Source organism: Peromyscus californicus, unplaced genomic scaffold (assembly GCF_007827085.1).
Source record: "Peromyscus californicus insignis strain IS unplaced genomic scaffold, ASM782708v3 Scaffold_4__1_contigs__length_199733344, whole genome shotgun sequence".
NCBI classification, from domain to species: Eukaryota; Metazoa; Chordata; class Mammalia; order Rodentia; family Cricetidae; genus Peromyscus; species Peromyscus californicus.
In genome coordinates this window covers 49,636,356-49,653,753 of record NW_026294562.1, presented here as the reverse complement: position 1 = coordinate 49,653,753, position 17,398 = coordinate 49,636,356, and the positions used below count along the sequence as shown (strand labels likewise).

At 41.5% G+C, this 17,398-nt stretch overlaps 1 protein-coding gene across 1 annotated transcript; it reads left to right on the top strand.

Moving 5' to 3' along the window:
- Window positions 1–9,639: 9,639 nt before the first annotated feature.
- LOC128123768 (olfactory receptor 5A1-like) lies at window positions 9,640–10,602 on the top strand. Its single transcript, XM_052760078.1, has one exon. It carries the CDS (start codon window positions 9,640–9,642, stop codon window positions 10,600–10,602), a length of 963 nt encoding a protein of 320 aa, XP_052616038.1.
- Window positions 10,603–17,398: the final 6,796 nt, after the last annotated feature.

The window sequence follows — 17,398 nt, the reverse complement described above, 5'->3', positions numbered from 1 at the left end:
ATGTCCCTCCCACCCCCTGCCCTCTCTGCTCCATCTGGCAGAGAGAATTTCATGGTTAATTGTTTGGGGCTGGTGACTCTGTCCAGTGAGTGTAAATGTTTGCTGCAGAGGCATGAAGACTTGAGTTCTGATCCCAGCACCCATGTAAAGCAAAGCTGGATATGGCCACATGCCTGCACCAGTAACCCCAGGGCTGTGGCAGCAAGAGACAGGAGGAGCACTAACTAGGTCTTGTTATCTATCTGCCTAGCTCCAGGTCAGTGAGGAACCCTGTCTCAAGAGAATTATTTGGAGAATGATAGAGCAGGACACCTCAATATGTAGCCCTGCATACATATTACACACATGCACCACACACACACACACACACATACACACACACACACAAAGACAGTGACTCACTTTGTATTTTCAGTGCTAATTAATAATTACAAAATAAGCAGATGCTTGAAATGTACAACTGCCATCTCTCCTTTTCCCTGCTAGCCTTCCCAAACAATCTATCTCCATGTCAACCCAAACATCTTCCATTTGCCTGGGTCTTTGTGGCTTTCTATAGACAAGGTCTTTCCCACCATCTGAGCTCCAGCTGGGCACGCCTCTCCAGGGACATCCATTAATGCTTGCCTCCAATCATGGCTGCCTCTTCTTAAAATTGAACCCCACCAGCAAAATGTCACTGTTAAGATCAAGCAAGTTGAGGGCGGGTGTACTTTTCCAGAGACACATCATGTTCAGCTCTATTTTAGGGGACGACTCAGTGTTGCAATGCCAATGTGCAATGGAGGCTCGATTCCCAATAGCCACATGCTTGTTGTATTCCCAGTTTCCACATGGCTCTTTAAAGAAAACTTAAGCAGGCTAGGCTCAGTTGGTAAAGCACCCATTGCAGAAGCATGAAGACCTGAGTTCAGATTCCCCAGCACCCACATAAAAGGTGGATGTGGTCACAGAGGAGACAGGAAAAATTACTAGAGCTCACTGGCTAATCAATCTAGCCAGACAGTGAACTCTGGGTTCACTAAGTGACCCTGTCTCAAATGACAAGGTGTAGGGCAATAGTGGAAGACTCTTCAACCTCAACCTCTGGTCTCATACATGTGCACACACATATGCCCATGCACCGCAACACAGATACACATACAATGTACACTCACATGCAGTATTCTACACAAAAAAAAAGAGAAGTGGAGGGTGGCCTGTCAGTGGGGGATCTCACAGTATTGTGGATTACTAGAAGAGGCTCTTCACCTTCACTCTGAGAAGGATCAAAGGAACAGTCTCTTTGGAGAACAGATAATAGGCACATTGTGTGTGGTGCCACAGATGCTTGGCAGATGTGGCTCGCAATTCTTTGCTTGGTTTTCCCATTACTGCCTACAGCACTGTTCTGAGCAGATACAATTTCATGGAACTTTTCTCCCTTTGTCCTTTGATTTAGCAAAATATATATAGATGAATTGTTATATTATTTCCAACGATCTGAGACATGCAAGGCTCTGAGGAAAAGTGTAACAGCCTACAGACATCTCTGTATGAATGTTCTAAGTCCTTGTCTGATCTGTGTTCTGTTCTTGCTGGTGTCTTTTTTAGGGAGCCATCTTCTTTCATATCCAGAGTCACAGGAATTTCTGGCCCTGCCAGTGACAGGATATGACCTAGTGAACAGTGTGAGCTGGCTCATGCCCAAGAGTCCCTCTTTATGGCCCCTGCCCTTCTCTCCAAGCTTGCTCTGGTTTTGCCAATCTGTACAAACTACTGACTGCACTTACTTTTCCATTTCCTTTTTAAAAAAGATTTTTACATTTTTCTTTTAACCTAGGTATATGTGTCTACCACGTGTATATGGATTCCTGTAGAGGCCAGAACAGGGCATCAGCTCCCTTGGAGCTGGAGCTACTGGTAGTTATGAGCTTCCTGAAATGGGTCTGGGAACCAAACTCCAGTCTTCTGGAAAAGCAGCAAGCACTCTTAACTGCTGAGGTGTTGTTCTAGCCCTGCCCCCATTCCCTTCTACTCTTGCTAAACTTACCTGTCACTTTCTTTAGTACCCAGCCTCACTCAAGTACCCACTGAGCCCATTGCTGTGCCACTATTTGAGACTGCCTAGCTCCATTCTTCACTCTATGAACACAAGCTTAGAAGACCACAGTTTCCTACCTTCTTTCCATGTCTGTTCACACTTTTCCTCTTTGATTTCCTAAAGTATCACTAAGCACCAAGGCCTCTGAAGATGTTTCTGGGACATTCACAAGCAACAGACTAAATGTACATTCTTCAGTAAAGAACAAGAAGGCATGGAGAGAGAAGAGGGAGTAAAAAATACCAGTTATAAATTTGTGTCAGGCTGTGAACAATCAAATCAAAGTTTTCTGACCCCCCCCCAAACAATTGCCTGGGGGCAAATTGCATGAGAAGAGATCTCCCTCATGGTTGAGAATGGTTCAAATAGGAAAGAAAAGAAAAGGAGGGAAAGAGAGAGAGACAGGGAGAGAGAGAGAGAAAGACAGAGAGAAAGAGAGAGACAGAGAGAGAGAGAGAGAGAGAGAGAGAGAGAGAGAGAGAGAGAGAGAGAGAGAGAGAGAGAGAGTATTTTTTTTCCGAAGGGGAAGGGAGACAGGAATTGTAAACACTATCGTCTTCTACCACCCCACCCATACACATTTCACTCTGCAATAAGAAAAAGAAACCAGAAATTTGTTTTGGTTTTGTTGTGGTTTTCTTTTTCCTAGAAAAGATTTAATTACATAGAAACTACCACTTTAACCATGATGCTCCATTCTTTAGTGTCAAGCTTGAAAGAGTCCCCCAAATGTAGGCACAGGGCCGAGAGCTGGGGGTCTGGGGGAGAGGGTGTACTTTGTTTGGCTTTATAGCATGAGCTCCCGGCCCACGCGAGGGGAGCTGCTCAGGCTGGGGGAAGAGAAGCAAACTTGGAACAGGCTTCTCTCGTCTTCATGGAAGTCAAAGCGCAGCCAGCACAAATCGGATGAGGCACAATTCATGAAAGAAGCCCAGTGTCCTGTGGGTTTGCACAGTGCCCACTTACTTCTGTCCTGGCTTACTCCTCCCTGCAGTACCCAAACACTCACATCTGTTCAAGCCAGATGTTTGAGAAGTCAGAAGCAAAGTACCCACAGGAGGGAAGTCCTGCTCTGGTCAAAACCCAAAACTTTTCTTTAAAATTCCCACTCGTGGGCTTTTTAAGGCTATTTTTTGTTGTTGTTGCCGTCTCTCTTTTCATGAGGCGGTGGGGTGCAGAGGACCAAGAGTGGCCTTTTGATACTGGAAGGATTTTGTTCAAGTTTCTGCTTTGCCAAGAGATGTTTGTGTGACCTTAGGCAAGCTACTTCTCCAAAGTTCCATTTTCTCATGTGAAAATCCACTGCAGATGGCTTTTCTTAGGGGTTCTCTGAGGATATGATGAAGTAAACTATGCAAGAGACGCTGTTTGCTGTCCATGCAATGAAAAATGTTGGCAACCATCTGTGTCTTTTCCTCTTTATTTTGGTGAATCAGAATCCCAGAATTTAAAAAAGAAGCCACAGAGTCAATTAATTCAGATTCTTGAATGCTAAACCCCTTCATTGCCACACTCTGTGTATACTAATCCCTTTCTGGGACATCCATGTCTCTTTAGGACTATGCTATTGTTTTCCTCTCTCCCTTTCCCTCTTCCTCTTCTCCTCTCTTTCTCCCTCCCCTTTCTTCTCTCTCTCTCTCTCTCTCTCTCTCTCTCTCTCTCTCTCTCTCTCTCTCTCTCTCCATTCTTTTCTGAGGTTTGCACTAATTTATTCCTAGTTCTGACATTGCATAATTCAAGTAGGCCACAGAAAATGCCCACCTTTCTACAAAGGTAACTGTAGTATGGGGAGCTGGTGCCCATTGTAGCTACAATAGAATTGTGTTCACTGCCTCCAGGGAGCTCTCACTGGAGCCAGATGAGGGACTGGGAATATAAAGGAAGTAGGGGGAGTTGCTGATACCAACTTTATTCAGACAAAGCTGGCATCCTTTTTACTCCTGAGCCACACTGCCCATTAGGACTCTTGGGGACATATCTCCACCTACAGAGACTCAATGGCACCGGGAGACAACCTGATTTTCTTTAAATTCCCCCACTCTAAGCCCTTCTCTTGGCAGTCAATTTAACATGGCTACATCCGACGCTTACTTATCTCCTCCAATATGACCTGTCTTCCAGGTTCTGGCAGGAAAGGGCTTTGTTCTCTCTTTGAGAGTCTGGCCTCAGTCAGCTAACTGAAGCACAGAGTTGGAAGGTATTCCAGGTGAGTCACCCTTCTGCACTTCCTTGAACTGGTTACCTGTGACTCCTTGGATGGCGAAGCCAGTGACTAAGAGGGAAAGGTGGGCCAGGAAAGATACTTGGAACTTTGGTCTTACTGCTCTGAGTTTAATGAGGGGAGCTGTGTTTTGACTATTTGGGATTTTAGAATTTGGAAAGTGTATTATTTCTTTGAAAGGTTTCTATTACTTACAATTTGAAATGTGAAGAGAAATGAACTAAGCCAATACTGATCTAAGTTAATCATTCTTTTTTCACCTTCAGAAGAGGAGGAGGTTAGGATTCAGAGAAGAAAATATGCTTTGCAAAGGTCACACAGTAAAATGTAGGCAAAATAATAATAACAGAATTTAAAAGCCAGTACTTTTTATGTTGCTATAGACTCTTAGGGGTGTGCAATCATGAGTGTGTCTGCAAAGTAAAGGGTCTTTTGTGACTCCCATTGAGACACCAGGTTTTAGAAGAAGGTGGAGGGTAAAGGGCTATTCCTAAAGCATGAGACACAGGTTCTAATTTCTCCTCCAGTACTAACCAGCTATATTGACATTCTCTTTATCCACTTTAATGGGCAAAGTCTCAGCTGGCTGATTTCCAGCTATGATATTTTATTAGTTTAAATATATTCTCAATATTTTTTGAGTATCCAGGAAGTACTTAAAATAGGGAAAGCTCCATGGTCTTGGAAATAGAACAAGTTTATAGGGTTGGTGTGGTAACCCTTATTTGGCCAGTGAACAAAATATCCACCGGGCATCTGTAAAATCCAAGCACTCTGATAAATGATGGAGAGAAAGTAATCCATGTAAACACTTTTTTCCTCTTGTTGGTCTTTCTGTTTCATTCACCACATCCTACAGAACCCACTAAACTACAGGTGCATGCTGTGTGCCCCTGAGAGAAATCATTTATTTGGAAATGACCACATCACAGATCTATTCCTTTTGATCTTTACACATTAACTTCATTGTTAAAAGTTAATCACGCTGCCAAGATTGAGGACAAGAAAACTCTTCATAATCACTTTCAGATTCTGGTCCTGTCCAGTCACATGGGCTGGGTGAAAGATCACACCTCATGCAGTTGTATGAATGGTAGAGTACCATCAATTGCTCAGATCCACCTCCAGATGGGTTTAGGCATCAGGAAAGACAACAAACTTGGGAGTCAAGGAATTAGAAGCTTAAATGTTGACTCAACAGTTGAATAATTTTTTGTTCTTCCATAATTTTAATATATCTCTTGTCAGCAATATATATTTTTAAAAATTATAAATTGATGCCATTCAGGTCTGCTAGGTGCAAAGAACTTGGGTTATAATGCCATCCCATAGCTTATAGTTAAGGAGAAGGGATCCAACAAAAATACAAAGCATGCTAAGTGTTGTGAAATGAACCAATATGATGCTATACAGATTGATAACATGAAAGGAAGTGCCAGTGTAACCATTGCTGTGCTGCATAAATGCACACAGACACAGATACACAGACACACAGACACACACACACACACACACACACACACACACACACACACACACACACACTTGCGTTCAGTCTGCAGATGCAGATGAGAAGCAAACCGTGTAGAGATGGAATGATGGAATGATTTTGGTCAGAATCCTGATAGGGCTGATCATTGGTGAAATAGTGAAATTATTTTTTTTCTATTGCTGCCCGTATTTTAAAGTTAAGGGAAATCACAGGAAGAGATTTATGTGTGATGTGTCAGGAGTTGAGGATATAGCTCGATAATAGATAACCCACCTACTGTGCAATAGGCTCCAAACCCAATTCTCAGCACCACTGGCTTGTCCAGTGTGACAAAACTGATGAATTTAGATGCAAAGATTAGAGACTAGCTCTGCTTTGTTTGATTTCCAAGCTCTGCTTTGAGTAACCACAAATGGATAATTGCTGTAGAGATCTAAATAAGCTCAAAACCACAGGGGTCGGGGGGGGGGGGGGAGGAGAAAACACCACCATCACCACCACCAACAACAACAAAAAAATTAACAGTTGATGGTAGCACTCAGGCCATGACAATGATAGAAAGTAGTATTATAAGGGAATATAGTGGGCCTCGTATACTCTCCTATATCATTGTCTGTAGATAACTTAGGTAAAAACAACCAACCTGCCTACATAGGAATTATATAAATTAATTAGTGGTTAACTCTTACCATATTCTAAACATATAAGCCTAGAAACCATGTCTCAGGGCTGAAATAGGAAAGAATCATATGTATCTGGGTAAAGTAAACCTTTGATAATCACAGCGAATGTTGCACAGTAAAGATGGGCAGGCCTTGCCAAGGGCTTAGCCCCCTGTGGTTTCTTTTTCCTACAGGGAAAGGCTTAAAGGAGCATTAGTTTGTAAATCTGCCTGTCTCCAGCAAACTGTTGTTAACCTTAGGTATGTATTTTAGAGCAACTTTCTGGTCATCTCTCTCTGTTCCCTTTGATTCCCAGTCATCTTCCTTACTACATCTGTAAATCCGTTACACTCTGCGTTATACTGAGGTCACAAGTGTTTAGTTGTGTAGTCACACTCTGAGTTACACTAAGGTCATGAGTGTTTAGTTTCGTATTTGCAGCTAGTTACCTGTTTACAATAAGGAATCAGAATGTTTAGGAATCCACAATGATTCATGTTTTCTCTCTTGACTGCAGGGAAACTGTCAAGCTCTTTAACATGATATTTATCCACTAGATATTTGGGAGACCCTGCTCTGTGCTAAAATTAACTGTCTTTGTTACACTTCTGTTCTAGTGAAGGACAGAAAAATCAAGAAACAACTCGAATCTATGCAACATTCTAAGGTGATGGCTTCTGTCTAAAAATGGAACCACATAAATGGACAGAGCCACATAAATGGATCGGAAGTCTGGAAGTGGAGAGAGGCTGAAATTAAACAGGAATGTACACATGTATGTGATGGCATACAGTTTATGTGATTACATATGTATGTATACTTGCACGTTTATGATTTTGTGTGTTTGAAACAAATGTGTCTTTTCCACCTAAGTTTTCAATGATCTTTCATAATTTGTCTCCCCACCTCTGGCTTTCAGAACTTCCCTTCTGTGTCTTCTATTCCCCCCTTTATACGCCTTAAATACTAAGCTTGCTCCCCTGTAGTTCTGCAAATGTTCTCCTCCTGCTTAAAATGAGTATTTCAGATCTCAGCACCACTCCACCCTCACCCCCCACCCCCACCCCCCACCCCCGCCAAGCCTCTCACAGTGTCTTCCATCCTGGGACTCCTTTACTTACCTTTGCAGTTCTCCTCACAGAGAATTTTAAAAAAGCACTACTTACTATCTCCAGGCTCCAAGGCAGTGTATAAAGGTTTCTCTAACAGCACTTGTTATACTGTGCTAATGATCACCTGTTTTTCTGTCTGTGCATTTTGTTGAGTATTCTGCACTTAATATAATGTGTTACTAATATCTACATCATCAGCATTTAGCTCTACCAAGCACACAGTGTGAGATGGCCAGTTGTTGATAATCTTTGTACAGAAAAAGCATTCAAATTGCTCATGGTTAACGTTTTTCACTCTCTGGTTTAGTCAGTATTTTTCAAGTTTTTTTTTTCTTTTTTTTTCTTTTTTTTCTTTTGCAATACAATTCAGTTCTACATATCAGCCACGGATTCCCTTGTTCTCCCCCCTCCCGTCCCCCTCACCTTCCCCCCAGTTCCCCCCCCCCCCCCCCCCATTCCCATCTCCTCCAGGGCAAAGCCTTCCCCACAGACTGAGGTCAACCTGGTAGACTCAGTCCAGGTAGGTCCAGTCCCCTCTTCCCAGGCCGAGCCAAGCAATCCTGCATAGGCCCCAGGTTTCAAACAGCCAACTCATGCAATGAGCACAGGACCAGGTCCCACTGCCTGGATGCCTCCCAAACAGATCAAGCCAATCAACTGTCTCACCCATTCAGAGGGCCTGATCCAGTGGGGACCCCTCAGCCATTGGTTCATAGTTCATGTGTTTCCGTTTATTTGGCTATTTGTCCCTGTGCTTTATCCAACCTTGGTCTCAACAATTCTCGCTCATATAAACCCTCCTCATTCTCGCTAATTGGACTCCCAGAGCTCCACCCAGGGCCTAGTCATGGATCTCTGCATCCAGATCCCTTAGTAGTTGGATGAGGTTTCTAGCACGACAATTAGGGTGTTTGGCCATCCCATCACCAGAGTAGGTCAGTTCGGGCTGTCTCTCGACCATTGCCAGCAGTCTGTTGTGTGGGTATCTTTGTGTATTTCTGTGGGCCTCTCTAGCACTCTGCTTCTTCCTATTCTCATGTGGTCTTCATTATCCCTATATGCTTCACACTGTTGAGATAGAGGGGAGAGGATAAGAAAAAAAGGAGGGACACACACACACACACACACACACACACACACACACACACACACACACACAGGAGGGGGTCCTGTTCATGAAACCTGGTTATAACTGTAATGATAAAACTACAACAGGAAAATTAGTTCTGTCCAACGGAGTCTCACTGAGTATATAAAACACATTTAAGGATAGGTCCAATGCCCAGCAGTAGATGGCCAATACAAAATGACCTCAATAGTGTTTTGTAGATTTTTTTTCTCATATGCTTTGTTTGGGCATTTTTAAAAACATCTTACTGCTTTTTGTCTTTGTGTGTGTGTGTGTGTGTGTGTGTGTGTGTGTGTGTGTGTGTGTGTGTGTGTGTGTGTGTGTTTTGTGCTGTTTTATTGTTCTTCTAATTATTTATCTTTTTTTGCCTATCCGTTTTCTAAAGAAAGAGAGCAAGAAGGTGTGGAGTTGGGTGGGTGGGGAAGTATGGAGGAACTGGGAGGAGATGTGGGAGGGGAAACTGTAATCAGAACATATTGCATGAATTTTCAATAAAAAACAAAACTAAAAAACACAATTACCTCTGAAAGCATTTTGAGTTTTGATATATTTCTTCTCTTTAAAAAGAAAAGAATACATGTCTAAATCTAAGTGATTTAATAGTCGAGTGCAACATATTGAACAATTTAAAAGAAGAGAGAGATTGTCAGCCCAAATACTACTAATAAGTAACCCCCTCCATTAACATGGTAGTTGTGATGGTATTGATGCAAAGACTACTATCTTGATATACTTTTACATTAACAAGTTCATCAGATAAGTGGGATAGTGACCTCCATATGCTGTGGAGGGGAATTCTGCTTCAGACATTTATTTTGGGGAATGTCTTCTGGTTGTAGGAGTCTATGATTCTTTGACAAAGCAGAAGAGTTTCTTCACCTGGATTTCGATTGCCCCCAAGATTCTATCTCTGGGACTTTGAAGACAGCAGAGCTGATACATGGCTGTGGGAAGGAATATTAGCATGGTGACCAATTTCATCCTTTTGGGATTTTTAGAGCACCCCAAGCTGCAGGTTGTCCTTTTCCTGTTGTTTCTGGGGATCTACCTGGTGACTATGGCTGGAAACTTGGGCCTCATTTTCCTGATCAGGACGGACTCATACCTCCACTCTCCCATGTACTTCTTTCTTAGTAACCTGTCCTTTGTTGATGTCTCATACACTTCCTCCATAGCCCCTAAGATGCTCTGTGATTTCTTTAGGGAGCAGAAGACTATCTCCTTTGTAGGCTGTGCTACACAGCTTTTCTTCTTTATTGGAATGGGAGGCACTGAATGCTGTCTCCTGGCAGCCATGGCATATGACAGATATGCTGCTATCTCCAATCCTCTACTCTACCCATCCCTCATGTCACCCACCATCTGTGTGGGGATGGCTATCACAGCATACACAGGAGGGTTCCTCACTGGGTTGGTCCAAACCAGCTCCATATTCCAGCTTCATTTCTGTGGGTCTCGGGTCATTAACCATTTTTTCTGTGATTTGCCACCCCTGATGTCCTTGTCTTGTTCTAGTACTTTTTTTAGCCAAATAGTGAACTTCCTTGTCGTGTGTGCAGTTGGTGGGACATCAGCCCTGGTTGTCTTGGTCTCCTATGGCTACATCATTGCTGCTGTCATGAAGATTCATTCAATTCATGGGCGGATGAAGGCTTTCAACACCTGTGCCTCTCATCTAACTACAGTGATTCTTTTCTATGGCTCTGGTCTCTTCTCGTACCTCCATTCTAATGCTGGCTACTCACAGGACAAAAATAAGGTGGTGTCCATGTTCTACGGTGCAGTGATCCCCATGTTGAACCCTATCATCTACAGCCTGAGAAACAAGGAGATCAAAGAAGCATTGAAGAAACTCAAGGAGCGGAAGAAGCGGATGTCCTGTTTCCGTGCTATAATTTCTTAGGTATAAACAGAAGAAAAAAACAACTTAGGCCTTTTGTTAGATGTAAATAATAAAATAATAGTGTGGCTCAGAAAATTGATAGTAAGTTAAAGAAACTATTTCAAGAAAAAAAAAACCCTACCTCAAATTGACATATGTACTGGACAATTGTACTCAATGGATATTTATTTATTTATTTACTTCTTTTTTATGGGCTGGTGTTAGATTTTAAATTTGGTCATTTGGAAGGTAAAATAAATATGGTTTTGATGGTACTCCTCTATCATAGAGTACCAAGTGCTAAGTTCAAGATGCCATGTCTTAGGGATATGAGCCAAAACCTAGTTGTAGGGACATATAATTCATCAATGTCTTCATTACAATAAAGCATGGTTCTTGCCAATTCACTTACCTATTGGGATATAGTGCCTGTTCCTCTTGTCTTGTATTACTACCTATCCAAGGGTTGGTGCTAATCAGAAATATTAACTTGGAATTAGGAACTCACGAGTCCCCGCTGACATGAATTCAACAATGATGACTCAGAGGCAATAGAGTAGTAGGGTGTGTGTAAACTATGTTTAGGAAGAATCAAGGATAATGGGTGTATAGTCATAAAGTCTTTGGAGGCCAGATACAAGGAGCTAAGACCACCAACATATCTATAAGGTCATGATGAGGAAAGAGTAGGGATAGGACATATGAGAGGCCCTACACTGAGGTATACAGGGGTTACCTGCAACCAAAGAGAGTAATTGATATGGCCCAATGCAAAATTGCAAATTTACTTAACTATTATAAGATATTTTTGGAGCATTTTTTAAAACTCAGTTGTATTCTCAATTATGGATTTTGTAGATGGTTCCATGTTACAATATCAAAAGTTTGGACATACCTGTAAATAGAAGGGCATGAGGTTCATGCTGGAAATCTTGTGACTAAGCATGACCAGTCAGAAGAGAAAAACTACATCTGCTCACTAGATCAGTTTTCACTCTTGACCTCATATGGCTGTTAGTTTGTGTCCTGTCTGCAGTCTCCCTGAATCTTGATGTCAGGCTTTCTTGCTGTTCTGATAGCCTTGACTCAGTTTCTACACATTCTCTAAGAAGTGTCACCACTCCAGTGGTGTCTGCATTCCAGAGCAGGATCCCAAATAAGGCACTTAAGTTGGAGAATTTGCTGCAGAATGGAATATGTCACTAAAACCATCTTTAACCACATTTTTCAAGATAATTCTAGAGTAAATGGTAAATGGAGTCTTATTTCTTTCATGATTGTGTAAATAAACCACAATGAGTTACAACAACCAACTCTGAATCACATCTGTCCTGATTATCAGTATTCTGCCTAGTACTCTTGCATTCTACAGTGTTCTCATTTGATCATTTCTACGACTAGCTGAATTATTAGCAAAATCTATGTGGGTGGAGATGATTTAGTCAGTATATTCCTCTGTCAAGCCTTCCTTGATTCCAGAGTCCTACAGACCAGGTATAACCACTATGGAAATGTATTCTTATAAAATACTGTAGGAACCCCCTAATTCCATCTGATACTATGTTTTTTTTTCTGATTATGTCTTCTCCTAAGTTGTTAGCATCCATGCCTAAGCTCTCCTTAACTCTTTCCTCCAAAACACTGGGTAGAACCTTCCACGAACTATGTGCTCAATAAGTATCTGTTCAGTAAACAAATAAATCCAAGTTTGCCTTGTATTTAGAGATGTGAATCCAAGGGAAGGAAACAGAGTCTTACTAGAAGCTTATGATATGCCAGACATTATAAACAGCACATTTAAAAGTTGAGTTTCAATTCAACAACATGCACAAATCCCTTTGTTAAAAAATTCAGGACTGGATAGATGGCTCAGGGCTTAACAGTACTTGCTGTTCTTCCAGAGAACCCAAGTAGAGAGTACTATGGAGGTTATTACAGGTTAGGAAGGGAAGAGGGAAAGATAAAAGAAGTTAGATAATAAGTCAAATAGAAGGAAGTTATAGTTATCTTTAGCATGTGTGAAGTTGGTGGTAATTTATGTTTTACTCTCTTTTATTAAAAGCCCCAACATAAAGCAATGGTATGTTTTGAAAGGATGAAATGTTAGTAACCTGTTTTGAACATTAAAAATTATGTCTTGTATCAAATATCATACAATATCTCATAAAAATGCAGTTACTATGTGCCAATTAAAACACAAAGACAACTAAATAACAAGAGTTTAGGACAAACCAATGGCTACTTAGATGCAATCATTAAGCAATATTCAAGTTATATAAAACCCACTGTCCTAGCCTTAACTTCTAACATTCTTTCCCTGATTTTCAGATGCCTATCTCTTCCTTGAGTAGACCTTTGCAAGATTAAGTCACAGGTGTTGGTCCCATCATTGAACAGTTTTCATGGATCATCCCATAGATGATGGTCATACCTTTGGACAGTCTGGTTGTGGATGCTTCAGGAGTCTAGTTGTGAATGCTGGCCCCAACTCTGATTAACCCCTTTTGAGGTCAAATCACAGAGCTCGATTCCACCAGTTTGCAGGGCTTCACATGCCTAACATACACCTCCATGTTGGTTGCACCTCAGCTGTCCTTCAGGGACCAGGCTCTAATGCTCTTCTTCCTCCTGTGTGGTCCCTTGCAAGCCCAGATTATGGAGTCTGGTCTTGTCTTCACCATCATTTTGACAATGCTGGCCCTGCCCCTAGACAGTTGCCTGAAGTCTGGCAAACTGATGCTTAGAAGCTGAATCTGTGTTACCCTGCAGACTCCTACCAGGTTTCCACCTACCTGAATACTATACAGTTCTGATGTAAAGTTTCTTCCTATGGTCTAGAATAATTCTACTGGTTACCCTTTAGCTTACAACGCTGGTGAAACGTGTTCTTGGTTTCCCAGGAGTATGGTTTATAGATAGTCTGGGCCTGCTAAGCCATGACTCAGCAGGGGTCTTTTTAAAAATGATGTCTTGCTGTTGATTTGGTAGAGGACTGAGTAGGGAGGGATTCAGAGACTTTTCTGTTATTGAGTACAACCTTTCTTTCTGTCCCTTTCTCTTTAAAATGTCTGTTTGTGGAGTATAGTGTCAGTGTTCTAAGGACCTCTGTCTTAGGCCATAGCTCTGGTTATGCTTTTAGTGGGAAAGGAGAGCTTGCTCCCTAGACCATGCAAATCCATCCAGGACAGGCTGGATTCTCCATGTTCTGCTTTGTAAGGTTCCTTCTTTACTTTGATGTTAAACTAGAGATTCCTGGCCATCACCCATTTCTTCTGTCTGACAGCTGCTACCCAACTCTCCCAAGTTTATTCACTAAAGATACAGGCATGACATCTGTCATCTTCTGGAAATTGAACTAGCTTTTAACATAACTGCAAAGAAGCATTTCCCATCACCTTTCTCTTTCTACCCTCCATAATAAGAGAGATTGCAAACCCACTGGGCTCGTCTTTTAGTAGACAAACAGTCCTGGTGGGAGAACTCCTGCTGAAGGGAAAGAGTGGACCAGGCAAGTCCCAGAACATCAAGTTAGGCGTCAGCTATTGAGAAGAGAAAAATGTCACTGCCTCACTGGTACATCCTTCAGTCTAGACTGGAGTTTACTGGAGCTACAGAAGTCCTGGCTCCCTGTTTTGTGTGCTGAGTTTCTAATGAGCCTCTCAGATTCCTGCAGAACACATAAAATGGGATGATCACGGCCCATGAAATCATCCCAGATGGATGATGAACTACAGGGATTGGAAACATCTATTCTGGTTCTAAGCCTGCACAGGATGAACATCACACATGAATCATGGTTCCTCATGACATGGTGTCAGAAGCTTGTACATGGCTTCCTGTTTGTTAGAGGAAATGCAAGTGCCTTTTAGCACCTTAGATGCATATCTTGTGTGAAAGAATCACTTCTCTCTGCTTGAGGCCAGGGTTTAGTGTGTAGCCCCTGGCATTTTCTCACCCTGAAAGAATATGTTCTTGCACACATAACTTAATGCAAGAGAGCAAAGGAAATTGTTAATGGAAGGGGAGAAACAGGAAAATGCCTGTTAAGAACCAACTTACTGCCCTGGTGTGCAGATTTGGGTTGTGTCCCAAATTCCCATCATTTACATGAATTGAAAACACAACTCACTAAGCAAAAGAATCACAGAGTCCATAGGCATTCAACAGCCTCAGGCATATGAAAACCCCCAAAGTGATCTGTTTCTTTTTTAAAAATTATGCATTTCTTGATTATTTTACTGAGTATTGTTTGGCAGTTGCTACTTACTTTTTGCATTATTAAAAACTAAAACAAAAATAAAATTGATAAGAAAAAAATCAAAGCAATTGAATAATCCTTACCAATCAGATTCATTACCATGAATGGGCTGGTGTAGATGCCTCTAGTAGTAGATATTTGTAAATATCTAGTAATAGTGAATGCATTTCAGCATTATTTAATATGTTATTAAAATTGTTTGAATAGGTTGTGTTGTAGGGCTAGAGATATGGCTCAGCAGTTAAGAGTGCTTGCTGTGTTCCCAGAATACTGAGTTTTGTTCCTAGCATTCAGGTCAGGCAGCTCTTATATAACCATCTGTAACTCCAGTTTCAAGGGATCTGATGTTCTCTTCTAGTCTACATGGGTACACACACACACACACACACACACACACACACACACACACGCGCACACACACACATACACACACGCGCACACACACACGCACACACACACGCACACACACATGCACACACAGAGAAAGGGAGAGGGAGAGAGAGAGAGAGAGAGAGAGAGAGAGAGATACATACACATAAATAAAAATAAGTCATTTTAAAGGAATTGTGTTTTCTATAAAATGTTTTTCTTAAAAATCTTAGTGTTTATTTTCTAAAATTTAACTATTTTACCAGCATATATCAATTATACATAATGGGATTCATCATGGCATCTTCATATATAATATACTCTGGTCATATTCACTTCATCTTGCCCTCTTCCTACTAAAATATTTTGTCATATAACTCTTGCTGGCTTTCATAACTATATTAATTTTCATTGCCTATGCCAAAGATGAGAAGGAAGACTGTAGCAAAGAAACAAAAAGGCAGACATTAAGTGTTTAGAAACATCTAGATTTAGAACTGCCTACATTTACCTGCTGGTATTCTTTCAGAAGAGTGAGATCAAGAAAAGAGAAACAAAGAATGAGAAATCGGTAGCCTGGCTCCACATGAATGTAGGAGGGAGAGTATTTCACTACTGATGAGCATCCCTGAAACAGTGTGAAGAGGAAGACTCAGATACAGAATTATTATGACTGCTCAAAGGCATTTGATGGGAGGCTAATACCTCCCTCTCCTGAGGTATTAGCACATAACCATCTGATTATAAACTAAGGACAGCATCCTCTGAGGTGCCTGAGTTTTCCAGCTAAGCATAGGCTAGACATTGTTTACAAACTCACCCTTTTTTGTCAATTGGTATAAGTCAGTTTCCCTAAGCAGGGTTCTGTGCCTGAACAGATGCAAAATGTGGTATTTCTGTATTTACAGAACACAATTATGGTTTGAATAGTGACTAGAGAAACTCAGCTGTGAAGGCCAGAAACAGGCCCCATTCCTTCTAAAGTTGCTTCTCTGCTACATCAGTGATGACCCAGGATTATTCAATTCCCTGAAAACTTCAGGTCATCCAGGTGACAATATCGATCTATGAATTGAAACATGACTGCATGTTGGCTGTGGTGTGGTTTGGGGAGCCATGACAGTGCAATTCAAAGTGTTCTTAGTTCCTCTAGGTTCCCTGAGGATGAGTTAATGTACAAATGCACATTCTAATTATCCTAAACAACTGGGGGAGCTGAGCTTCCTTTAATCCTGATCCTTCACCACTGGGTCTGAAGCATCTCTCCAAATCATTAGTTTAACAGAAACGGCATCAGCACAAAAAGAGAGAGGCAAGGGAATGAAATTATGTTCTTCAAAGCACATAAAGATAAACTTTAATTTCTTTAATTTTATAAGGAAAAGCCACATTCATTTTTATATACCTATGGTGGGTTGAAAGTTTTAAAAGTGCAAAAGGTACACTGGCAAATTGAATATACAGAACAGAAAAAAGTGTTTGTACACAGGCATACATACTTCTTGGTCACTGTATGTTTTTGAGAAATTAAAACTGAGAAAATGGAGTGGCTTTTGCCTTCTTTGTGATATTTTTATCTGAAAAGAAGCAACTGCTGTGTAAGGTTACTCACTCACATGGAATGCTTAGGACAAGTCAGGCTGAAGTGTCCCAAGCATACTACAAGCAGAACTATCTTCATCCTTAATCTCAGCCCCAGATAATATCATACATACACCAGGACATGAGAGCTTGTAGCAATGAGACATCATAAAACGTGCATTAGTGCTACTCTGCCCCATTTTTTCTGGGAGGACAACCTCAGCCTCAGTAAGCCAATGAGAAACCTAAGGCTTGTCCACGAGGTAGAAATACCCTGGATCTGGTGCAGATAAAAGCGTGTCAAGAAAGGCAGGTGTTGCTACTGGCCTCTTCATTTTCAGCAAAAGAATCTGGCACTGGAGACTGACAAGAGAACAGAACAGTGAGCCAAGAGAGTGGACAAAAAGCCAAAGCAGTCTTTCCAGGTAAAAAATAAGTGAGATGTGGTGTCTGCCTCTGAGGACTCATCACTGCGGCAGAGTAAACAGCTGGGTTGGAGAAAACAAGGGCATGAAATGTAGAGATATGTGTTCACATGTATGGTATGCTGTATTTTGTTGCATGTCCTAGTGGTCTTAAATACTCCAACCAACTCTCCTTTGCCAATTT

Bases quoted from the DNA above. Each gene is read 5' to 3' on its own strand.
- LOC128123768 (XM_052760078.1), top strand. From the start codon at position 9,640: ATGGCTGTGGGAAGGAATATTAGCATGGTGACCAATTTCATCCTTTTG.